Source organism: Cyclopterus lumpus, chromosome 3 (genome assembly GCF_009769545.1).
Source record: "Cyclopterus lumpus isolate fCycLum1 chromosome 3, fCycLum1.pri, whole genome shotgun sequence".
NCBI lineage: Eukaryota > Metazoa > Chordata > Actinopteri > Perciformes > Cyclopteridae > Cyclopterus > Cyclopterus lumpus.
Window position 1 is genome coordinate 14344617 of NC_046968.1, and position 25588 is coordinate 14370204.

General features: G+C 38.6%; 2 protein-coding genes and 2 non-coding genes across 4 annotated transcripts in view; all 4 read left to right on the forward strand.

Annotated features, from left to right (window-relative positions):
- Positions 1-1915: 1915 nt before the first annotated feature.
- rpl13 (ribosomal protein L13) lies at positions 1916-6507 on the forward strand. The gene is made up of 6 exons (XM_034527514.1): positions 1916-2000; positions 2449-2569; positions 3423-3564; positions 4733-4906; positions 5804-5860; positions 6305-6507. Exons 2-6 carry the CDS (start codon positions 2466-2468, stop codon positions 6461-6463), a joined length of 636 nt encoding a protein of 211 aa, XP_034383405.1. The 5' UTR covers positions 1916-2000; positions 2449-2465; the 3' UTR covers positions 6464-6507.
- On the forward strand, positions 4587-4665 carry LOC117728923. The gene has a single exon (XR_004609285.1). It is a non-coding gene; the product is annotated as a small nucleolar RNA MBII-202 (small nucleolar RNA).
- On the forward strand, positions 6084-6162 carry LOC117728922. The gene has a single exon (XR_004609284.1). It is a non-coding gene; the product is annotated as a small nucleolar RNA MBII-202 (small nucleolar RNA).
- A 5002-nt stretch (positions 6508-11509) lies between the features above and the next one.
- cpne7 (copine VII) overlaps positions 11510-25588 on the forward strand; it is a 28557-nt gene continuing 14478 nt past the window's right edge. The window contains exons 1-11 of the mRNA XM_034561327.1: positions 11510-11663; positions 12712-12780; positions 12888-13197; positions 16831-17013; positions 17209-17283; positions 19947-20021; positions 24246-24329; positions 24415-24504; positions 24694-24792; positions 24973-25059; positions 25432-25491. Coding sequence (XP_034417218.1) covers positions 13024-13197; positions 16831-17013; positions 17209-17283; positions 19947-20021; positions 24246-24329; positions 24415-24504; positions 24694-24792; positions 24973-25059; positions 25432-25491 — 927 coding nt within the window. The 5' untranslated portion in view covers positions 11510-11663; positions 12712-12780; positions 12888-13023. The remainder of the gene's footprint in view (positions 11664-12711; positions 12781-12887; positions 13198-16830; positions 17014-17208; positions 17284-19946; positions 20022-24245; positions 24330-24414; positions 24505-24693; positions 24793-24972; positions 25060-25431; positions 25492-25588) is intronic.

Below are 25588 nucleotides of genomic sequence, written 5' to 3' on the forward strand. Positions count from 1 at the left end.
CATCAACTTTAAGAGAAGCTCATGAAGAGTTTGTGATGAGCTGTAGGCATTTTCATATCATGTTGCGCTACATGTGCTTCTTCTTTTTACTTGATATAGTTCCACACACCTTGACTTTTGCCCCGTGTAAAGAAGGACAGAGATTGCAGTTGATCAATGATTAATGAAGTGGTGAACAAAAAACGTCACTCTCAAGCTGACAACTAGAAAATAAAAGCAGAAATTAGTTGTCTTGGCTACAATTTAAATATTGTCACTGAGAAAATCTAGTTAATTTCATCATATAACATTCTTATTAAATAATTTCATGGTCAGATGCATTTAACAACCAATTTTTTTTGTTTAAGTTCCAAAAGCAATCCTTGTAATCGTATGCATCAGTAATATCAATGAATCACTAAACTGTGATAGTGTTTTTACTTTAATCTCACGACCATGGCACAGTTTAGGCTCACTGCAATAGCAACGTATGAAAGGAGTTTAACATGATCTTGGCCTAATTATCTTTTTGAATGTCTTAATGAACCTCTATTGTGTTCACAGAGGACCAATTGATTATGGGACATGCAAAGAGACAAGTTCAGACTGGTTCGAGCATACAAAAAGTGCACACAAAAGAATGTCTTAAACGTATTCATATGTGATCAGATTTAGGATTACTAAGAAAGAAGTACATATTTTCATTAGATGGCCTTCATTACATCTTTCTACATATATTACTGTGTGCTTTATCATTAAAAGTCAATGCATTTGAAAAGAATGTCAGTACTTACAGCAGTGTACCACTCTGTCACGATGTGCTGAAGGTTGCACATGAAAGACACAATGAAAAAGTCCTTTCCCAAGTGAGTGCTATTCTGATGTATGCTCATCATTAACGTTTAACAGAGGGGAATGTTTTTTGCATGGGATCATAAATCTCAACACCGAATATAAATTAGTATGTCTTCATTTTATCAATTTTCAGAGCAGTTTTCATTACACTGTTGTCTTTGCCTTCAACACGTGGGGATGCAAGCTGTGTCTTCATATTAGTTTTTTTGTTGTTGTTGCTGCTTCATGGATGGATTATGAGACAATGGGGTCATAGATATGTACATCCTTCCCCATCCTACCTTCCAGAAAACAACCATAATAACATTTAACATGAATAAATATTAAATCAGATGTAAACTATTATTTCTCAATATGGAAGGAATAAGATCAAGAACAAGAGCAAACAAAGAAGAAGAAAGAATCAGGTCATCGCTACTGTAACCCAGTAATAAAAAGTAATTGTTTTTGTATACTGGAAAATAAATTTTAAGTGTAAAAAATGTACTGCAAAATACATTTTTAAGAGGCTTTAAAGGCTACTATCCAAGTCCAATAGTTGGTGGCAAAGTAGAAGTTCATAAATCATAGGATTAATAAATCTCCACTTTTTTTGGAACTCCACTTCTATTTAAAAACACAACACATATCTATTTCCAAACCTAAACGCAGCCTCATTAACTGCTGGGATATTGAAATATTTTCAGAGCCATATAAAAATATATTGATAAATAATAATAATAAATTGCTGTTGCTATATTAGCATGTTAAATGTCCCTGCATCATAACAAGGATAATTAAAGTGTGATTCATACATGCTACATACTTCTCTGCACTGTTTAAACGTGATTTCACGTTTTATCCATAGACGGTATATGAGAACTCTTTGTGAATATTCGTTAAGGTACCGGCACAATATTTGTTTTGGTGTGCATGTATCGCACAGGGAACATCGAAATACGTCAAATGGCAGGATTATTTGGATGTTTACAGTATATATTTCCTATTCTTTCATTAAATAATCGGAAATATTGGGTTTACATTTTAGCGGATGTTCTTTGTGGAGATACTGCTCCTTTATATACTCTTTGATCACGTCTGTTCAGCCATTGGCTGTTTGACGCATATCCCACAATCCACCGCGTTACGACTTCCTTTTTCCTTTCGGCCATTTTCCTCCCTAGCAGGTAAGATTTTTTTTCTCTACGTTTTCAGAAATAATCGACTGTAATCCTCGTTATTTCATCAATATATGTTCATTTAAATTACAACCCGCGATAGAGCGTTTCGTCACCTTTGAAATAAGGTGATTATTGTTTGAAACTTTCTTTTGTAAATTGCTGAACAACTTCTGTATTGGTATCCCTGGTCGAGTGGTGTTTGTGTGTGACTGTTAGCACACCGTTGAGGCCTAACTATTGCCCCACGTTTTAATAATGACCCATGAAATAAAAGCCAGCATACGTAACGAATGCCGAAATAACCAGGCCGAGTTATCACTGCTGCGTGCAGGAATGACCGTGCGGCCAGTAACCTCGTTAACCTGCTAGCTTAGCATCGCAGTTGTAGCCTGCGATAATCACGGTGTGCCGGCATGACAGTGTGCTCATGTCCGTGTGTCGTGCTGCTTTGCAGGGAAGAAGCAGGCAGCCATGGCCCCCAGTCGGAATGGAATGCTCTTGAACCCCCACTTCCACAAAGACTGGCAGAAAAGAGTCCGCACCTGGTTCAACCAGCCAGCCAGAAAGATCCGCAGGTGAGAACCGACTTGATGCATTTGCAATGCACGCCGTCCTGTCGAATCATGGTGGACTAGAACATACAAACTTGATTAGCAATGGGGAATAAAATAAGATGATGATCGATTAATTTGATGAAATGAAAAGTATACTTGATCCGTATTTTGTTTGCGCGGACTTAAATTAAATTATAACCTGAATGTGGTCTCTAAAAACCTTGAATAGTGGATTGTTGGCTAGCCAAGTATCGGTATGTATTGTCTGGTAACACCGCAGGTCTACGTCTGCTGTTCTACAGACATTTTACACTCAGTGGAATGGATTTAAAAATGAACAACATACAACCTGTGCTACATTTTATATTGGTGATCCAGCTTTGATGTGACTGCAAGTGCATTTCAAATTGAGATGTTTATATTTTGAGGTTCTTGCTTCCTGTGCTTTTTGTGGGTGAGACTTCTGTAAACGCACATGATTTTGATTACATTTAGTGTGGATACTGTACCCCCACCATAAAAGCACCACCATTTATGTAATGAATGATTGATAAACTCAACATCTAAGTGAGAAAATACTTCCATGTGAAACATTCACAACAAAATGATTGGCAATTGTGCCAATTCTGTGTATAAATGACTGCTTAACACTCATGCTACCTGGACTGCTGGGTCACAATTTCATCTATTCATTAAGTCTAGTCCTACCTCAGTCATAGAAATACTAACCCCCTGTTCTGTATACTTGTTTCAGTGTTGGGATGGTGGGAACAAAAGATAATGCAAAATAGACGTGTATATTTCTTATGGCTTAGTTTCTTGGACCGAAAGTGGCCTTTTGGTACTGTGGTTTTAATTGAGATGCCTCTTTTAGGCGAAAGGCTCGTCAGACTAAGGCCCGTCTCATTGCTCCCCGTCCTGTCGCTGGACCATTGCGGCCACAGGTCAGGTGTCCCACAATCCGGTACCACACCAAGGTTCGTGCTGGACGTGGCTTCACTCTGGAGGAACTTAAGGTAATACCGCTTGTTGTTGTTTGACAGTTTTACATGCAGGAATAATATTTTTAAAATGTCACTTAACAATTGTTCACCAAAATACTGGACACTGTTTGATAACTGTCAAATAATTTAATCCATCCACACCAAAGTGAAATATAAAGCAGTATAGCAACTGATTGTCTTGTGTAGACAGGGAGAAACTTGTTTTCCAGCATGAACTAAACTCCTGGCAGAAATGCTATTGATCACTACTGTGGATGCAAACTACAATAAACTCACCTTTCTGTGATTAATCATGCATCCCACTCAACCAAAAAACAGTAAAAGAACTTGCTGCTCAAAGACGTGATGTTCTTGCCAGACTGTACCTTCATTCCTCTCCTGAACTTGCCTGCTGTGGGAAAGGTTAAATGAATCATGTACATCATCCCAGAAGATTCATAAGAAGTAGGCTCAGAAATTATTACTATGGTTTCTTTTCAGATGAGCCTACTTTGTACAGTTTACGGTACTAATTGCTTTTCTGTCAGACTTCAATCTCAGTAATACGATTTACTTCAACCACCAGTTCTATTCAAGTTGTAGAGGGCAACAAATGCCCATGGTGAAGTGAAGGCACGGGTCACATCTTGGGAGTTTCAGCCTCCACGTCAGCCGGATAATCTGAGCAAACATCTCACATTTCTTGAAAAATTTCAGATTTTTACATCAAACATAATATATCTCCCCTAAAATAGACTGGGACGGATTGGAGAGTGCTGTGCCCCAGTTATTAGGTTTAAGTGTTGCATCATTTTTGCAACACGGCACTTGTCATTAATTATCAGCATATGCAAATAGTTTGCCTCCGTCAATGCTACTATATTGTTATCCTTAATAAGAATCCATTCAGGACTCGGCTCATTTTAATTCTGAATGTATGCATACAATTGCAAGCTTGCATTTGCAAGTTGGGTGTCCTATCTAAGGTCATTATTGAAGGACGTGTTTAGAAATATAAGTACCATCTTGTGTGTTTTTGGGTCAAAGCAGTCAGATGACGACAAAACTCCGGAATCTCTGTATTTTCTTGATGAATACGTGAACCCTTTTATCTGATGACTGCTTTTAATTGCTCGAAATGGAAAATAAAATCAGCATCTTATTTTATGTTTAAGTTATTGCGCTGTGTTCCTCACTACAGGCAGCTGGCATCCACAAAAAGACGGCTCGCACCATCGGCATCGCAGTCGATCCTCGCCGTCGCAACAGATCCACAGAATCTCTTCAGGCCAACGTGCAGCGACTGAAGGAGTACCGCTCCAAGCTCATCCTGTTCCCCAGGAAGGCTTCTGCTCCCAAGAAGGGAGACAGCACTGTAAGTTTATTTTTCATGTTGCATGGAACGTTAAAAAGAAACTTCCCATCAAGTCTTAAAAGCATGTGAAACTGTTGGTCGTTAATGAATTGTTTTATGTTGTGATTGTGGTAATTTACCTGAGAATCAAGTGCTAAAACAGTCATCAAAGGCATGTGGTTTGTGGGAGTGAGGCATTCTTAATATTTGAATAAGTGCAATTTGGGAGCTCTCAAGTGTTTGTTTACTATTGCGCCATCTTATGAAAATGAATAACAGTTTTTACAGAAACTTCTAACAGTAATAACCAAAAGAGCCCTGTGTAAAATTTGAATATTCTTCGTGCATTTTGAAATAATTATTTGTTCAGCACCAATAATACAAGTGTAGTCTTTGAGGCAGCGCAAACATTTGGCCTTAATTTATATCTTCAGTGAAAGATCATAATTTGCATTCTTAATGTCATTTTATTGGTTTGTGTCTGAATCACAAGATTATATTTTATGAAATGGGATTTGAGGGTACTTCATGAAACTGAGGAAACGCTATTTAACTTTTCATATTCATATAAATGGGACAACTAATTCCCCTATGTAGTGATGAATTTGAGTTTTTGTTAGATTACACAACTGATGAAACATCACAGGACTGTTACAGAAACTTCCTCTGTAAAGTCTACGCAACCATGGAGACTAAAACTGCCTCACTTAACTGCACCCTTGCTTACAAACTCGTTTCCCTGTACAACCCAGAATTGATTCAGTGCTCATTAGGATGTAATCTGTTTTGATTTATTCTGACTTCCTTTTGATTTGAGTAATTTCAAAAACACCCAAATGCTGGTGATGGCTAGATGTTTATCTGCCTTACTGTGTAATATGGATGTTTTTCATTGCAATGACTGTTTTCTCTTTTCAGGAGGAGGAACTCAAGATGGCCACTCAGTTAGCTGGTCCAGTCATGCCCATCAAAACAGTAAGTCTTCATTTCTTAAAGATTCCCCCAGAACCCAACATATCCAAAAGTATATTCGTATGGATTACAATGAGATCACGGGAAATTGATGTGATGTTTTTTAGGCAGACAATTTGCATCCTAGAAATTGTTCTCAATAAACTGGTGGTATTTTTGCAATGTCAACAGTGATGTTCAGAAATAAATCTTAAAATCAGTTATTTTTTGCCTCACAGCAGTCAGATGATGATAAATCTCCGGAATCTCTGTATTTCTTTGATGAAACACTTGAACCTATTTTCTGATGACTGTTTCTTAATATCAAGCTGGAAAAGCAATTGGTTTGGCTCAAACTATTGATGCCGCAGCATTGAGCATCTATTTGCATCAGTAAACATTACATTTGTTGGATATATAATTTATTTGAAAAAAATCACTCGTGTGATTGTCTTTTTCTTCTCCCAGGTGCACAAGGCGGAGAAGGCTCGGGTTATCTCTGAGGATGAGAAGAACTTCAAGGCGTTTGCCAGCCTGCGTATGGCTCGCGCCAACGCTCGTCTCTTCGGCATCCGTGCCAAGAGAGCCAAAGAGGCTGCTGAGCAGGACGTGGAAAAGAAGAAGTGATAATGGTCTCTATGGAACTTTGCAAAATAAAGAGTTGAAAAAGATCAATGTGAGACTGTCATGATTATGATCTCCTTTTGTTTTTCATGGTGCAGTCATAGATTAGGGGTGTTAAAGTGTTGTAAATACTGCTGTTACAAGCGTCTAGCCAACAACTTGTAAAGATAAACGGACACGGTGTTGGGTAGGGTTGTCACGATACCAAATTCTAACTTCGATACGATACCTGCCATAAATATCACGATACTTACGATACGATACTGGTATATGTATATAATAGTAATAAATAAAACATCTGTATGGTTCCCTTTTTACCAGCTTGTTCCTTCCCAGCTTTTTAACACTTAACAAATGGCATTAATATTAGTATTAGCCTACAGCAAGATATTAATGAGAACTACATGGTGTCATCACAGCATTGATTATACACGGCTATGTAGGCCTTTTGTCCGTATCTGACCAGATGACTACATAGTTCCTTCCATAAGTATGAGCAATTGTAGAGCTCATATTTTATCTTAATTCATGGAATAATTATTTTTCCTTAACTAAAATAAAAAAGACTAAAGCTGAAGATCCACCAGCATGTAGCCATTTTGCATCAATTGTGTTTCATTTAGTACACGTGTGTGCATTGTGACCTCATGATCATATAGACGTGTCGTCAAAGGCTAAGGTTACAGTGTTAGGCTGTATGTGGGTGAGCTTAAGGTGTGCACCATGTTTATAATCACATTTGATTACCTGTCCTTTGAAAAGTTCGGGGTGTCTGTCTGAAAGGTGCTGTAATGTTTGACGTGTTGCTCCTTGGTCTGAGTGGCTTTGAAACACGTTTTGCAGACCGGTCTCTGTGTCAGTGGGCTTCACTGTCTGTATGTCAGTGGGCTTTCCGCACCTTTTTTTAATTAATTTTTTACAAAAAGTCGCCTGCACGTGACGCCATGTTGTCGCCCCAGCGATCACTGAGTGAGAGCGCGCTGCCTGTTAGTGTGTGAGCGCTGCGCAGCCCCGCCCCCTTGCAGTCAACGCGCTGGGCAGCATTAAAGATGCGGAGCAGTGCGTCCGCTCTGATCGCGCGCTATTTTAATAAAGTATCGATACTAAAAATATGCAAAACGTACTGGTACCGCGGTACCTTTTTAGTATCGGTACACCGTGCAACCCTAGTGTTGGGTTCAGATTACACCTCTATGGCCAGAAGTTAAACTAATGAAACTGTCTGGAATATTTTATTTCAGCTATAACATTATTTTTATTTTGCGATCAAGGGAAAGTAGATGAACATGGACACATTAGAGATGTTTAGGAGCAAAGCTGATGGCAAAAGAAAATTCTAATATGAATATACCTAACTCATTTTGAGGAGCCCAGGTGTTAATGATTGCTCCGCTGTACTAGTTTTGTTATTTACTGTCACACTCTTCTATAATAAAAGGCTTAGTCTGCGTGATCAAATCTTATTTTGAAGATGTTTCTAACTTAAAGATTTGAGCCCTGGACAGCTTTCATGGGGGAAATCTCACTAGTTGGTGTTAAAGATAAATGTAGTTCATATTTGCAGCAGTAGGTGGCACTAGAGGCACAACATGTAGCTCATTAATTAAAGCATTTAAGAGCAAGGTTTAAGGATTGTAATTGAGACATTGTAAATCGTTGTAAGACATTGCAAGTTTTAACCACTGTAATCGACATACAATTAAACGGTTTATAACACATTATTTGTGTCTATCTTTGCAGTTGCAGAAGGTAGCATGTTACAGAAACTCACACTTGTAATATTTAAATATCTATATTAAATATTTAAATTATTGTACAATACATGCTGCATTACTTAGTGCACAGATGATAGAAGTGTGAATGAATGACAGCCGTCTAGAGGTGGAAAGCGGAAAACAAATCGTATTCCACTGGGACCATATTACACCGCTTCTGCACGCGGGGGGTACTTTTCATACAGGAGGTTATGTGCTTGAAGACATGAACCAAAACATACATGACAACAGAATCTGTACATTATTAAACTGCGATCTGATCAATGAATAAATACAAAGTCAATAAATATACAACATAAGTGCAGAGAAACTCCCATTCAAATGCATTAGTCATTTCCATTATAAAATATCCATTTCCAAAAATGATCCCCAGTCAACATACTCAAAAAATGAGGATGGTGTGAGACTTAATGTCCTTGTCTGTCTCCTTGTGTTCTATCTGCCTGAACACAAATAAATAATTCAGTTAATGAAGGTGAGTGGACAGTTGAGACATTTTGGACCAGGGCTGATTGATATGGCTGAAATGGAAACTCAAATGGGTGGTTCTATATATCTTGGGGATGCAAAATGATCTGTGGACTAAAACACGTCACAACACAACAGGACACTATATATCTTGAGAACTGATTCCTCACCACCTTTCCTAAATGTGTTGTTTAAAGCAAAATTAATGACAACTCCCACTTTTCATTATTCGCCAGATGAGAATTGCATTTGTCCTATGATCAGCTACATATAAAAAGCAATACCAATACCAATCAATATTGCTTGATACAAGATGTGTTGTAAATGTTTTTATTCCTTAGTTTTGATAAGAGTATACGGGATGAGAAGAGGGTTAATTCAATGTATATGATAAAAGACTGAATAGTCAGTTAATCAAGGAGTCTATTGGCAGAAATTGAATTGATAATAGATCATTTCAGTCTTTCATCATACATTAAACATTCTCTGGTTATTGCCTCTCAACTAGTCCACTATCCAACTGAAATCAATGAGGTTGGCATGTATGCAGTATCAGCTTCACTCCTTTGACGTATTGTGTGTATCTCGTTTAATATGTAAAAAGGGAAAGGAGATCTTTGTATTTGTCAGAACGGACAATATAATAAGCTGTTACTTCGAAGTAGAGTCCGCTGGAACACAACCAGCTCCGTGATTGATTACCATTAACAGGGATGCGGATGCTGGCCTCACCAAGCAGAACAACTTTAGAATGGAAAGTGTCTTTGAAGATATCCCAAAAACCTACATGTGTACACAAATACCCCCACTCGAGGGAGCCGCTGGTGGAAAACTGGATGATGTTACACCTGCACAACGGAGCTAGTTTGACTGAAAATGTGAGCGTCATGCCATTTGAAGAGATCTTCCTATTTGGGTTATTGTACATGCAATGGTCAGTGACTGGGATCTGAATAGATAATCCATGTGTGAATGCAGGGAACGTCCTGAGGTGCAGCAGCAGCAGCAGATGGCCGTTGTTTGGAGCTGTGCGTAACAGAGCTCAGGTGTGAGTCCCAAAGCAGACGCTTCCTTCTTACTCTGAATACCCAAGAAGAGGCAGTGGGGTTGAACAAACTGCAGGAGACAACGTGACTTTAGGTGATGGCCATGTCAGAAAGCACAATGTGTGCAGATGCAGGCACGGATTTGTTACTTTTGTCGAAAGTGTTACACCGACTAACCTGTTAGCGTGGTCTTTGTGTGGTTTGGTGTGCACGTTTCATGGTTGCTTAACAGAGCAGATCATTAAAAAGCAGGGACCCACATTTTTATTGTTCAAGCTTTTTGCACAATTTGATTGACCTGCGGCTGTCTACACACAACTTCATTTTGTCAGCTGAAAGCTCCTGAGTGGCTCAACTCTCAGAGAATCAGCCGCGTCCTCTTGAAATAAAAATAAATAGTCATAATGCAAAGCTCTAATGAAATAAATAAGTTATTTCTGTCTGAAGGACATGGAGGAATCATGAAATTGCAAAGCCTTCAGGCATAAAATGCAACAACAGCTGAAGCCTACATATGTCTATTATCTTAAAGTGCACTATAATCACTCATGGTACTTTTTAACAGTCAAACAAACGCTTTCATTTGTTCTGTCTTTCACTGCATGCTGATGAGACCACATTTGATAATTTAGTCTATTTCTTTAGTTGCTTTTGGCTTTTGTGGCCTTTGCTTTTGTTTTGCAGAAACTGGAGGGCCGATGTTTTGACAGTGCAATCTGAAAATCTATAAACGTTATGTAATGTCTGGAAATACATTCAAGAAAATAATACACTTGTGGGTGGACTGTGAAAAGGTTCAAGCATAAACGTTGTGTAGAAACAATACTTAGGTAACATACATTGCTGTCAAAAAATCTAGACTATTAATCAGCTCATGATCCCTGTGATGTGAGTGACCATAGACATGTGCCTGTAGGCTACAGTGTGTGCATGTGTCCATGTGATGGAGACCAGAGACCAGAGAGCAGGTCCTAGGCTGTCATGGAGATCTGGTTGTGATGTGCTGCTGCAGGACAATACAATACAATACGTTCCTGTTGTTGTGCTGTGAAATGTCTCACATTTGTTCCTGCTATCTATTCATTTTTATCGTGGAGGTGTGACAAATTTTTTAGACATCAGTTGCCTTCTTTTCTGAATGCAAATTGACAAACTATAGATCTTAGTGAAATGTTTGGATTATCATCTGATCATGTTGGAGCCCGTACGTCTTATTTTAGATCGTGAGCAAATTTTTGGCACATTTGTCTATTAAGTGTCAAATGCATACTAACTGGATGCAGAACTATGCCATGTATGTAAATATGTAAACATGACCAACGTGGTAATGAACATATATGAACATACAGGCATGTCCAGTGTGACACACGAATTACATGACTGAAGCTGGTATATCCCTGTTGATGTTATTGATATAAAACCCTCTATTGAACCTGCAGAGGATTATTGGGGCAACGAGTTTAACTTCAAGTCAAAGGAAGTGTGAGAGACCGTTAGATTTAAATGTATTTCATTGATTTGTTCATAATTCATAAATTCATAGCCGGAACGTCAGGAAATCACACAGAAACCATCTGCACACATTTCCTGGATTCATCTCAGGCTGTCGTGCTTTGTGAAATCCGCCAGATACTCACATCCGTTAGATTCCCCTCTAAAACATTTCCATAGCATATAGCGTCGGGTTTTTAATGCTCTATTTCGAAGTGAACTCTCACTAACCGAGTCCCAGCGACAGCCCAGTCCTCCCATCAGCAGCTTCTCTCCACTCCCCATCTCTCCACAAGCAGAGCCGACTCCCTCCTCACCGCGCTGACCAATCAGTGTCCGCGGAGAAGGAAAAAAACACAACCAAGCAGTGTGTTACGGGAGAGGATTAAAACAAGTGTGCTTAAGAGCAAAGAACCACGACAGGTAGGAAGTGAGTTGTTGCGCTTTTAACTTGATGCTCGGTTGTGATGATTAAGTGCGGATGTGTGGATGAGCCGTAGGGTTTCTTCTCGGAAGTGAGCAGGACGATGACAAACCATGTTATCAAAGTAGACCTTTCTAGTGCGGCGCTTTCGTTGATAATTGTGTTAGGACACCTGGCGCCATATAGGTCGGCATTATGTGACCCTGATCGTTTACTGGATTTTTAAGGATTACAGATTTGTAGCTGAGTTGATTTATTGTGATAAATGATTAAGACGCCATTTAGGAGCGTTTCCCGTATCGCCTTCATTATTAAGTTGTTGGATTGAGGACGTGTTGCTTTACCAAGCGGTGTTTTTTTTTTTTTTTTTTACATGCTAACTTTTCGCTTGGCTCATGAATCACAGCTTCTGAATCTGATTGTATTTCGAGCTTTATTGTGTTAAGTTTGAGATGCTTTCGGGTAACATCTGGTCTTCAGACTCACAGCCGGCAAACAAAAAAAGAAACAAAAAAACAAAGACAAAACACGGGCGCTGTCCCCGGTGCTGAAAGCCAACCATTGACACCTTACAGCGAAGGATGCTGGAAGAGAAATTAAACCCTCATAATTTATTCCCCGTAAAAACTGTTGAGCAGGGTCAGACAGCCATTTTTTTGTTGTTGTGTGTGTCAAGCATCCACCCTGCTGGACATTTCAGCAGGGTGGATGCTTGACACACACAACAAAAAAAATCAACGTCCTTTTCTTAGTTTATCCTCTGGGCAATAAAGCCTATCAGCCATTGTGTCTGCTTGATTCCTGATTTGATCTGCCACCTTGTTGAGGGAGAATATAATTTTTCCAACAAAAAAACGTTTGTTATCTCAACAGGAACAGGAAACAAGATAAATAGTGGCATCCAACAAAATATTAATATCAAGTCTATTTCAATTGAAGATATTTTTTTGTAAATAGCGCTGTAATTTTGTCACTTTTTTAAATGTAATTAAGAGCAATTAGAAAGAGGAAGCACCAGATTTGACTGTTTTAAACACGTTCTTCCAGGGATCTGATCCAGGCTCCTGAAAGACACAACCCCACCACCTCCATGTCCTGTCTCTCGTCATTACCGAGGTGAGATGATACTCCTCACAAGGGGCTAGCTCTGACAGGTTGGGTTTGCTTTGGTCTCCTGGGACTCAACAGGAATCTCTGTTCTTTTTCATGGCATCTGTACCAAGTCAAAAGAGCCTGTCTCCTGTGAGCGTGCCACGTCTTTACTGAAATCCCTTGACCCAGCACTACCTTTTCCCATCCCTCGGAGCTCCTACATCGCACTGCTTCGCTGGTTGGCAGCTCCTCTCGTCGTGAGCCAGGATGAATGATGTTCTGGAGGCCATCTCCCCTGCGACCAGCCTCAGCGGTCCAGTGACCTGCGTCTCCAAAGTAGAGCTGCGTGTGTCTTGCAAAGCCCTGCTGGACCGAGACACGCTGAATAAGTCCGACCCATGTGTCCTTCTCATGGTGCAGACCAACGGACAGTGGACAGAGGTGAGCACCCCCACCTTTTTATACTTAAATCGGACAAATACAGAGTTAGACCAGTTGGGGGAAAGTGTGAAGCTGCTAATCACCATATTGGCAGCAGTATGTAGCTTTTAAAAATGAATCCACCATCTTTTATTGATCTCCATGTCGGAGTCATTAACCACATTATTTATTGTGTAAAGAATCATGCCTTGCATCCCACGTACAACGAGTTATTCAAATTGTAGCATCTGAGGGTGATCTGAGCAACATGATTTCTTAATGGTTACACCGACATGTTGTGCAGAAAGAAACTGAGGGCACAGTTGGCCAGCCTTCCCTCTGTTAGCTCAAACATCTGGACAAGCTCAGAGTTTAAGATGAAGCAGTGGTGATGTGTGAAATGCTATACATTGGGATGATTTTTCCATCCCACTCCATTTTTACCTAAAACCTGTGTTGTCACACAAGCTCGACCAGGGAGATACATCAGTTTGCTGAACCTGCAGCTGTTTGTCCCTCTTTTGAAAAAGATCATGGCCTACACAACAGCTGTCTGGTTCAGTATTTAAAATGTCAAATGCAGAGTATATTTTCAGAGAAGGCTTGAACACTGTCTGTCTCCACATTTCACTAATCCACAGCAGATTGTGCAGTCTGCTCTTGATATATTCCAGTGGTCCATGTGTGGACAAACAGTGGGTTGTTGATAAATAGTGTGATGCGGTGTGTTCCAGCTGAAAATGTTTACTTTCTTGGATTGGTCCCAAGCTGATTTGGCACGTAGGCAGCAGGTCTCTCATTTCCCTGTTAATTAAGTCCTTTAGTTCATTAGGGAAAGCCAAAGCTCAGGTCTCCATTAAGTAGAGTATGTGTTAAAACATGACAGAGGATATCTAATTACACAGATTTTCTTTCCCCCCGCTACCCTTCATCCAACAAAAAGCTATTTCAGATGTTTTCCCTATGAGAGCTATTTGTTGTTTGGGCTCTATGAATGTGGCACCTCAAGATACTATTGTGATAAAAACACTCGGCTGGCAGTGTTGAGCTCACAGTTATGGATTTTTCTTGGTTGTAATTTGATAGGAGGCTGTTACATGAAATGACTGACCTGGGTTCAATGTAGCATGTATGAGTGACTATTTTTAGCTCCACTAACTGAAGCAAATTCATATGATATTAAATAACGATGACGCACATTCACACAGTGCAGTATTACAATTACACTCAGAGGAGCTGTCTGTCTGTCTATCTATCTATCTATCTATCTATCTATCTATCTATCTATCTATCTATCTATCTATCTATCTATCTATCTATCTATCTATCTATCTATCTATCTATCTATCTATCTATCTATCTATCTGGGACTTGACAGTCATGACAGTGTACAGAAGTTGTCCAATCCTCCGCTGTCAAATCCCTCGGTACTGGGAGGCACCGTATATATTGTTTACTTACGTCAACAACTGAGTAAGAAGCTGAGCCCACTCATACCACCGCCACCCTCTTTCCCTTTTCTGAGCCTGTGTACTGTTTGTGACTAACCTGCCATTTGTCAAACATCTATTTCAATATTACCTTACTTCACCACCCACTTTACTTTCAAGGACAAACTCAGAGGCAGGGTGCAGGTGACTTTAGGTTTTCTCTCACAGCAGATCTGTCTTTTTTTGTGTAAAATGTACTCTAGGTGATAGTGATTTCATTCAAAGACAGATATTTCTGCTGATTTCAGACCTAAGCTACAAGGGCTTTGTTTTGATTGAGCAACAGAGATAATGTCCAACCTACCTAGAAGAACTGATTATAGAAAGCCTTCGTTTCTATGTCAGGGATCGCTCTATAATTCTGGCCCCACTCCAACAACAAACAGGCGTCACAGACTTCGGCACCATCTATCCTTCATTGCTCTGAGAAGCTTTCATCAACAGACTCATTCCAAATCTGTCGATCCAGATGGCAACAAAGAGAGGAGAAGATGGCAGGAGAAGACAATAAAGATAAATGAAGATGAATGAGGCTGACGAAGCCAAGTCCTAGTTGGAAGTTCTTCTCTTACTTTGTGATGTTTGCCAGAGTGAGAAGGAAACAGTAGAGCAATCCCCGCTACTAGCCATCCATCGCATAGTAATTGTCTGATTATTTTGATTGTTTCCATAATACAAAGCTGAAGTGAGGTTGATGTTAACTAGAGAACTAGTCAGGTTTTAGACAGGGACACACATCTGGTTGCTTTAAACCCAGTGGTGTTTATTCTTCAGTTCAAACCCTTCAAAACCCTTCAAACCCTAGATTTTAAGCAACAAAATGTGATATGTTTTAAAAACCAACATTTTCTATTGCAAATTGGTGATTTGTGTAGAAGGGTGCTCAAAAGCAAACTGCAGGACAGCACTCCAATTAATTTATTTTTTCATGCATTGATGCTTCAGGCAGACGGCCTTCCTCAGTGTGTAAACTGGAAACAATGGGAAACAAGGGTACAAAAACCCCCCCAAAAAAATAAACAAGGATCGTCACATTTGAAATGTGATTTCATACACATTATCAATAAGGCAAAAACCTAAATAAATAATAGATAGTGCAGATGCTTCCATACAGGTGGGAGGTGATTTTCCCAACATGGTTTTGGTCCACTTGTTCCATTAGACGGAGGAGTCACTGCAAATCAATACGAGAGTCATCACTTTTATTCTATAATGAAATATTTACATCCTGATGGGAGGGGTCTCTTTCAGGACGATAATGCCACCACTTCAAGGCGGGCGAGTAGTTGAACAGTTTCATCAGTATGAAAATAGTTTTAAAATATGCTTTCTAGCCTTCACATTTTCTCTCCTGGAAGGTATTGCACTTGTTTTCAAATGTGAAAGGTGAAAGAAAAAGTGGATACAAAATGAAAGGAGACATCTTTTCAGAGAGGTTTAAAACTTACAGTTTCACTATTTCTGAAAAAAAAAAATCTCTATACCAAAGCGAGAAGAGAACAAGACATAAGAGAGCAATGTCACCACTTTCTGATGTCCCATTAGGTCACAAGTCTGGACTTGTAGCCAAGTGTATGACTATGTTTAGGATGACTACTAAGAGACATTTACATATTTGAAACCCTCCATAGGTCTAAAACCCGTTTCTGATTGAAAGTTAATGTCTCATATTATACAATTGGGTATGTTCTCTTATGTGGTTTGAGTCCAAAAACAGGCACTGAACATAAACATATAACTACAGTATATAATAAAAATCCTGCATGTTTGACATTATTTAATGACTTAAAAATCATGTTCAATGATAATTTGTCATTGTGACAAATTGGGCCCCATAGACATGTGTGTAGAGCGGCGTGAGCGCAAAACCCTCCATTATGAGGAGATGGGGCTTCGGAGAGCACAGCTTTTCCGAGCCCTCCAATCTTCTCTCACATCATCATCTTGAAGGAATGTAATAACATCTGCCCTTCTGTCGTCGCTGGTGTTCCTCAAAATAAGCAGAAGAAGTTACGTTTTCTACTCCTATTTTCTTGTAAAATCTGTAAAGATACTATCACTCCATTAGGTACACTTTTGCTTTAATTAATAACACATGTAGTGAATTAAAATAAGAAATATTACAGTGGTTGTATATTAAATAAAAGTGTATCTTCCCTCTCAGCTGGACAGGACAGAAGTGATCAAGAGCAACTTGCATCCAGTCTTTGCCAAGGTTTTCTCATTGGACTACTACTTTGAGGAGGTTCAGAAGCTGCGATTTGAAGTCTATGACATCCATGGCACTCACAGCATTGGGACCCGTGATGATGACTTTCTGGGTGGGGTGGAGTGCACTCTTGGCCAGGTAGGCAGATTGTCTAGAGACTAATCCATTTATTTCAGTTGTGTTAGTTAGATTTGTGCCCTAAAAACTGTAATTTGTCTACTGTAAAAAATCTAAAACATGTTGGTAGTAAATACATCTGACGCTGGTGTAATCTGCTTTTTACTGCTATGGAAAGCTCAAAGTCAAAAATGCGTTAATCTTGCTTTTTTGCAGATTGTGGCCCAAAAGAAGATGGTGAAGCCTTTGTTGCTGAAGTATGGGAAATATGCCGGCAAATCTATCATCACCGTAGGTTTCTTACTTTCTGCTTGTGACCTTGCTGCTCTGGTAAATGGCATTTTCTAGATTGCTGAATATTAAAAAAAGTAGAAGTTGGCCAGAGACAGCTGAAAGAAATAATAAATGGCCAATTGATGGGTAAAATGGATTTCTCTATTCATAAAAAACATTCCATTAAAGATCACTGATTGATTGTAAACAAACAGCGTATACCTCTATACTTTAAGACTATTTAAAATAATAACTTAGCATTAAGTTGAAGACACCACTTCGCTGTACATTTTTTATTTATTTTTTGCGTGGTGGAAGCCGTTAAAAGTAAACAATCCTCTCTGAGGACTTTCTATGTATATGCTGTTGTCTATTATTGGTGCCATGGCGCTCCATTCATGCTCAATGCACACAGGGATGTAAGAAGATATGATGCATGTACAATGTGGAAAGAAAAGCTGTTTGTTCACTAACCACAATCTTACAGTTAACAAGCCTGTGGTCGTAGCATATTAGAAACACAAGCCACGCTAGATTGTGCTGTCTTCCACTCTACCTTGTTTGAGAAGAAATGAGAGAGAGATTAGAGATAATATTGGATCCCTGTGCTAAGGGAAACGTTAAAGATAAACTCATCCTTGTTACCGTAAATCTTTGTCATTTAATCTCCTGCCAGACTTTTTTTTTCAAACCAACAAAGACACCTAGGTCCTTGGACAACTGGGAGATTCTTTTGACCAATTCATCTATGCAAATGTGGATAGTCCAGTGCACCATCGTTACATTTTATGCTTGTATTAAGTTTTTTTCAAGCAGTTATTTTACACTTTTAAAAATGTTTTTATTATGAGTGGTTTCGCACGGAAAACAAATATTATGCGTCAAAAAACAGCTTTTATAATGATGTTTCCCTGAACTTGGTACCTGTAAAGTGCAAGTTTCCTACTTTGCCAATCATCATTGTCAAGGCGTGCCAAGCCATGACTGAGTCGACTCTGCAGCCACAGTTTTGGCAGTTTGATGTGAACTTTACGTCAGTTTCAAAAAGAAGAACAGAGATAAGTTCTGATCTCTGTGAACGGACCAGAGGGAGCAGCACAGGGTGCTCGGCCACACAGTCATTACTAAGATATTATACACAAAGCAGCCACTTAGAAATGGTAAAGCGCTGTTATAAGCCTTTGTACAGTATGTGGTAACTTTTATGTTTAAGTTGAGACTATAAACTATAACAGCTTGCAGCTGATAGGCCTCTCTACTGTCTAATTTTAATGATATTTAATAATCACGTTTACATGTTTAATACTACACTAATATTCATGTTTAGGTAACTAATACGACACTAATATTCATGTTTAGGTAACTAATACGACACTAATATTCATGTAATGCCACACTAATGTTCATGTTTAGGTGACTAATACTACACTAATATTCATGTTTACGTGACTAATACTACACTAGTGTTCATGTTTACGTGACTAATACGACACTAATGTTCATGTTTAGGTGACTAATACGACACTATGGTTCATGTTTACGTGACTAATATGACACTAATATTCATGTTTACATGACTAATACTACAGTAATATTCATGTAATACCACACTAATATTCATGTTTAGGTGACTAAAACGACATTAATATTCATGTTTAGGTGACTAATACTACACTAATATTCATGTTTACGTGACTAATACTACACTAGTGTTCATGTTTACGTGACTAATACGACACTAATGTTCATTTTTAGGTGACTAATACGACACTATGGTTCATGTTTACGTGACTAATATGACACTAATATTCATGTTTACATGACTAATACTACAGTAATATTCATGTAATACCACACTAATATTCATGTTTAGGTGACTAATACGACACTAATATTCATATAATGCCACACTAATGTTCATGTTTAGGTGACTAATACTACACTAATATTCATGTAATGCCACACTAATGTTCATGTTTAGGTGACTAATACTACATTAATATTCATGTTTACATGACTAATACTACACTAGTGTTCATGTTTACGTGACTAATACGACACTAATATTCATGTTTACATGACTAATACTACAGTAATATTCATGTAATACCACACTAATGTTCATGTTTAGGTGAGTAATACTACATTAATATTCATGTTTACATGACTAATACTACACTAGTGTTCATGTTTACGTGACTAATACGACACTAATATTCATGTTTACATGACTAATACTACAGTAATATTCATGTAATACCACACTAATGTTCATGTTTAGGTGAGTAATACTACAGTAATATTCATGTTTGTGTGACTAATACTACAATAGGAATAATATCCAAGCATCCCTAGTTAACTGATTTCCACAGTGCAGCCGCTACTAAAGTAAAAGTTACCTTTTACAATGTATAAAAACTCACAAAAAACTAAAGTATCGTTATTTAAATGACTGGCAGATACTTTTACATTAATATTCTACATAATAATAACCTTACTCTGCAACCAAATGTCATTTGTCAAAAAATATATTCAAAAAGTGGAATTTTAATTCCGGTCACAACAGTATAGCTTCTATGAGTTTTTTCTTTCCTGAGACGTAGATCATAGGGTTGTGATTTCTTGCTATAAATAAAGCCCATAAGCACAACATATTACTGACAAATCGTATTTCCTCTCAGGTTCACGCCGAGGAAATTTCTGGCAACAATGGGTACGTGGAGCTCTCGTTCTGTGCCAAGAAGCTTGATGACAAGGTGAGCGGAGCACAAGGTTTTGATGGTAATACCAACACCGTTGATATTTTAGTAGATATGGTTTAACAGAGAGAGTAGCAGCAGTAATGTGATACTAGTGATGCTGTAGTGCAACTTCAGAGTGTACCCACAATGTATTATGTTTATAAACATGTACAGTATTATTTTCGCAGTCATTATATAACTTCATGTTTAAACGAGAGGAAAAAAAACTGATAACACTTAATATCACATCTTTGTTGAGACACAATGCTTTGTCATGTCAAAGTACATTGACCATTTGTCAACATACAAATGTGCAGCTTAAATAACATGACGACACATGTGAAATATTATTTCTTTGTTGAATTCATATGAGTTTAGTTTGAGTCTGGATATCACTGACCTTAACGGCTCCTGCTCTCACGCTGTCAAACTTTACTGAAAGCATATTTCAATAAAAAATAGAGCGGGAGCTTCCATCCAATTACAACTCTTATGATGGAAGTCACTCCATACTCATAGTCTGCCCTTAATTCCCAGAAGTATTGTGAGAACAATTCAAATTTTCTGCAGCATGTACACTTATTTTTGAGATAGAAGTTTCCTGATACTATGACAGGGAAATTGAACCTGATTCTTACCTGAAATTGAACCTGATTCTTAAATGAGGGAAATTCTAAAAAAGTGCATTTTCCCCTGCATGTGATATTTGCTGCATATGTGGGCACATCACTGTGGAGCGATGCTGTGTAATCATGTACCACAAAGACACACAAGTCTTCATGTTTTCACTTTGAACAAACATTTCAGCTGCTTATTTGGAACAGAGGTTATGTATGCCAAATATCAAACAACAAACAACACTGATGTACAAAATGACAAGTCTTTGTTCAAGCACACGGACAATTTATTTCCGGTTAGGTAAACATCCCCTTCTAAGGTGGAGGGTTGGCATTCAAGTGGATCATTTATGCATCAAACATTTAGACGTGAGCAACAAACATGGGTGTGAGACATGTTTTCTGTCACTCATATAGGGTTATAATTTATATATATATATATATAAGGCAATTAAAAGTTCTTTACAGTTACATACAATTACAACAAATTCCATAAAAAGCATAAAAATAATCATTATTAATTATATTAAAAGCGAAGAGTGCAGATAAAATACTTTCAGTTGTCAAATATAACTGTTTTCACCTGGATTTAAACATTGTCAGAGTTGAGGCCTGTCTCACATCTTCTGGAAGACTGTTCCAGATTTTAGCATAAAAGTGAAACGCAGCCTCACCGTGTTTAGTCCTGACTCTGGACCAGCAGGAGACCACTCCCTGAGCTTCTCAGAGCCCGAGATGGTTCATATGGCTCTAACATGTCACACATGTACTTTGGTGCTAGACCATGAAGAGATTTGTACACAAGCAGAGCTGTTTTAAAGTCTATTCTCTGAGCAACAGGAAGCCAGTGCAAAGACCTGAGCACTGGACTAATATGGTCGTATTTCCTGGTTCTAGTCAGGACTCGAGCAGCAGCGTTCTGGATGTACTGCAGCTGTCTTACAGCTCGTTTAGAGAGAGAGAGAGAGTCTAAAGGTGACTGATAACACTTTATCTTTGTTTTTGTGGGCCACAGACAATGATTTCAGTTTTGTCCGAGTTTAGCTGGAGAAAATTGTTTTGCATCCACACACTGATCTGTTCGATGCAGTGACAAAGTAAATCTACAGGCCCATATTCACCTGCCGTCAGTGACACGTAGACCGTAGAGTGTCATCTGCATAGTTGTGGTAGGACACGTTATAGCTACGTATTAGCTGGCCTAATGGAAGCATGTACAGATTGAATAATAGGGGTCCTAGGATTGACCCTTGGGGAACCCCACAGGTCAAAGCCATTTGGTCTGAGACACAGTTTTCAACAAAATACGTCCTGTCCTCGAGATAGGACTTGAACCAGTTTAGAGCAGTACCAGAGATTCCCACCCAGTTTTCTAACCTCTGTAATAAGATCCCATGGTCAACTGTGTCAAAGGCAGCACTCAGGTCCAGCAGAACTAAGACTGAGACTTTGCCTGCGTCTGTGTTCAGGCGGATATCATTTGTCACCTTGATCAGAGCTGTCTCAGTGCTGTAGTGTGGCCTAAAACCTGATTTATATATATATATATAGCGAATAAACAACACAAAAAACCCTGAAAAGGGTTTTTGGTTAGATTTCATATTTTTGCCGTTTAATGATGGCAAACCAGATATCATGTTTGTAAACGAGAGCAGGACGGTCAAATTAGGCAAGAATACGGTGTAATGGTAATGGCATGGCCGGCCAAAATGAATGATGAGGTTTTTTAGTGTCATTTAGTCACTTGTTAAAGAAATGTAAAAGCTTAAAAATTCCCAAGACGGGTAGCCTATCTACTGACGTATTTTATATCGTAGAACAAAACCTTAACATCTCTCAAGCTTGTGTTCACCACAGACCTTATTGTAGGCGTTTAACCAAAACCCCAATCAACCCATTGAATTTGAGACGAAGGAACCAGAAGTGAGAAAATACTACATCATTTCCCGGTTTTAGAAGTAATTCGTGCTCAAGTCTGTGCTGTTGGACTGTAACTTGTAACTGGTTAAGTCATGCAAATAAAGAGATTGTACACAAAGTAAACGGTGGATGTCAACAGGTCACACAAGTAACCTGTCTAACATTATTATGATAAAGTTACCATTATTTAATTTCATCAGCAATGTAAAACATGCTAATTTTCTTAACAACGCAAATTAGCTACCATGAATCTGGCAGGTTGATGACGGGCGTAGCAATTAATCTAACAGATGATGATGACTGAAGCAGGAGCTGTTTCTAATTAGCTGCTTGTTTTCTGGATCAACTCAACCTGCTGTAGATGTTAAAGCATCACATTACAGATGTAGATGAACAGGATATCATAACTGGCCCAGGATTAGATTTTGACATCTGCGTCCATGCCGCTGATGACCCCTGGCTAGCGGTTGCCGTGACAACAGATAGAGGATGCTACAGCTCTTTTTGCTCAACTCCCTAGGAAGATGTATCTGGCTAATGTGGCGGGAAATGCAGCATTAACTGGTCTCATTTGCACGCACACACGCACGCACGCACGCACACACACACACATACACACACACACACACACACACACACACACACACACACACACACACACACACACACACACACAGTAATATTTGTTTTCCTGCCTGAAGAATCAATTGACCTAAATAATCAGTGATGCTCTGCTCTCACCTGCACTTGAGACTCAAAAGATGATTTAAGGCTACCCCATATTAAGCAATATGCAAAATGTGCAAAATGTTACGCATGTTTTCAATTTATCATGGTATTTACTAACACTGATGAGAATATAGACACAGCCACCGGGGTGTGAACTCAAATTCAAGATGTTAATAACAACCTTCAGATGCATTTTGCAAATCGGAAGTAATGGAGTGCAAAAGAAAGTTAAAGCTTCAAATATTGGTTGAAGAAACCAATAATGATATTTCAGAACTGCAACGAAGGCTGTAAGGAAGAAAATAGCAGGCCATTAAAAGCTATTGGCTTAAGAAAAAGAATAAGCAGAATGGCATAAGCTGAAAGCTTGTGAAATATTCTCAAACTTCCTTCCGACCAAAAGGCTATATTTTTTTCTCAATCTTGATTGTGTCACCTCCAAAGAGCCACCCGGCTGTGCTGTAAATGTTATGTCTGCTTCTCCCTGACCTTTAATCACGATGATTACAAATCTATGTCAACAGCCATTTGTATAAATGACAGTTTCCTGCTATACAAACGATCCGAAAAAAAACCAACTTAGATATTGAAATAACCCAAACGCTATTTTTATTTTTTTCAATAGGTAGTGCTTTTTAAAAATGTTTTGCTTGTGTAAAAGTTTAAAACAGCCCCATGGTATGTAACATCTGACACATTCACTTCTACACAGTAAATCAAATGAAGTCAAATCTCAGTGTTAAATGTGAGGTTTTACGTGTCATTTGTTCTCATTAAATAGATCTTGATCTCAATGAGTCCTGCTCACTGTTCCTTATTTGAATAAAAGCAATTTCAGGAAGAGATGTGACCTGATGATACCAGAATCAATACTTATTAATTCAACATGTTAATCTTTCCTATGGATCAATTGTTACAGGGTCCTGTATTAACTTTAAGAGTCAGTAGTTTTGATATTCTGTTTTCTATGCAGGATCTCTTTAGCAAGTCAGACCCATTTTTGGAAATATACCGAATCAATGACGATGAAACCGAACAGCTTGTGCACAGAACTGAGGTAAATTCCTCGTATACACTCTTCAGTTTAAGCAATATCTTTTTTCTGCAGCTTTGCTTCATATGTAATGTGTTCCTACTAACAGGTGATTAAAAACAACCTGAATCCTGTGTGGGAGCCCTTCAAAGTGTCTCTCATATCTCTGTGCAGCTGTGATGAGGAGCGGAAGCTCAAGGTAAGGGAACTTCAGCAACATCCACATCAACAAGTCTGCATCAGTAAAAAACTCACGGCGTCAGGATTTAACAGTAATAAAATACTTTCATTGAATATTTTCAGGATAATTGAATACATCTTGTAAGAATACTATATATAGGGCCAACAGAGAGAAAGTAGTGAGCAGTCTTGTCCTTGTGTGCCACAGTGCCTCGTGTGGGATTATGACTCCAGGGGGAAACATGACTTCATTGGCGAGTTCTACGCCACATTCAGAGACATGCAGAAGATTTCCAGTGGAAATAAGGTCAGTGAATGGAGAGGTGGAGTAGAGACTGTTTCACCCTTTCCAATATGCCTCTCATTTCACTCTGCTGAAATCCATCCCAGATGAAACAAATGTAATGTTGCTTAAGACTTATCACCAATGTTCACAATGCTGCTGTTTGTTGCTCCTGTTCTTTGTCTTCCACTTGCTTTGTTTAAGGTTACGTGGGATTGTGTCAATCCCAAGTACAAACAGAAGAAGAGAAACTATAAAAATTCAGGAGTTGTCATCCTCACTGACCTCAAGGTAAGAATAAGTTGAACCAATCAGTGCTTTATTCGATTATTTTACATTATGAAATAGGAACAAACTTATCCTGGAGGCTTTTTGTTGTAGGAAACAGTTGCTTAGAATTGGAGGAACAGTATGAATGAATTGTAGCAATAAGTACTTTAATGCATGTTGGCTCTGAACATAGAAACAATCTTGTTTGGTTTCTTGTACTGTACAGCTAAATGAGACATTTCACAGCTACCTTAACAGAAGGTGTTTTTAGTTCCTGTAAATTTCCGTAAATATATAACTTTTTTTTATCCTTTACTGTCAACAGATTTGTTGAGTTAATTCCGTTTTAATGACCAGATGCTTCTGAGGTTTTGCCTTTACATTTTTTTGCAGCTCCACAGAGTGTACTCCTTCTTAGATTACATCATGGGAGGATGCCAGATTCACTTTACGGTAAATTGAGCAGTCTGTGTAGTGACGCTTTACTGTCATTTAACTTTTAACTGCACTGGCTGGTTGTATGAATGTCCTAAAAACTGTCAGATTACTT

Coding starts and splice junctions, on each gene's coding strand:
- rpl13 (XM_034527514.1), top strand. CDS start 2,466: ATGGCCCCCAGTCGGAATGGAATGCTCTTGAACCCCCACTTCCACAAA. Junction 3,565..4,732: donor TCACTCTGGAGGAACTTAAG/GTAATACCGCTT, acceptor TCCTCACTACAG/GCAGCTGGCATCCACAAAAA. Junction 4,907..5,803: donor CCAAGAAGGGAGACAGCACT/GTAAGTTTATTT, acceptor TTCTCTTTTCAG/GAGGAGGAACTCAAGATGGC.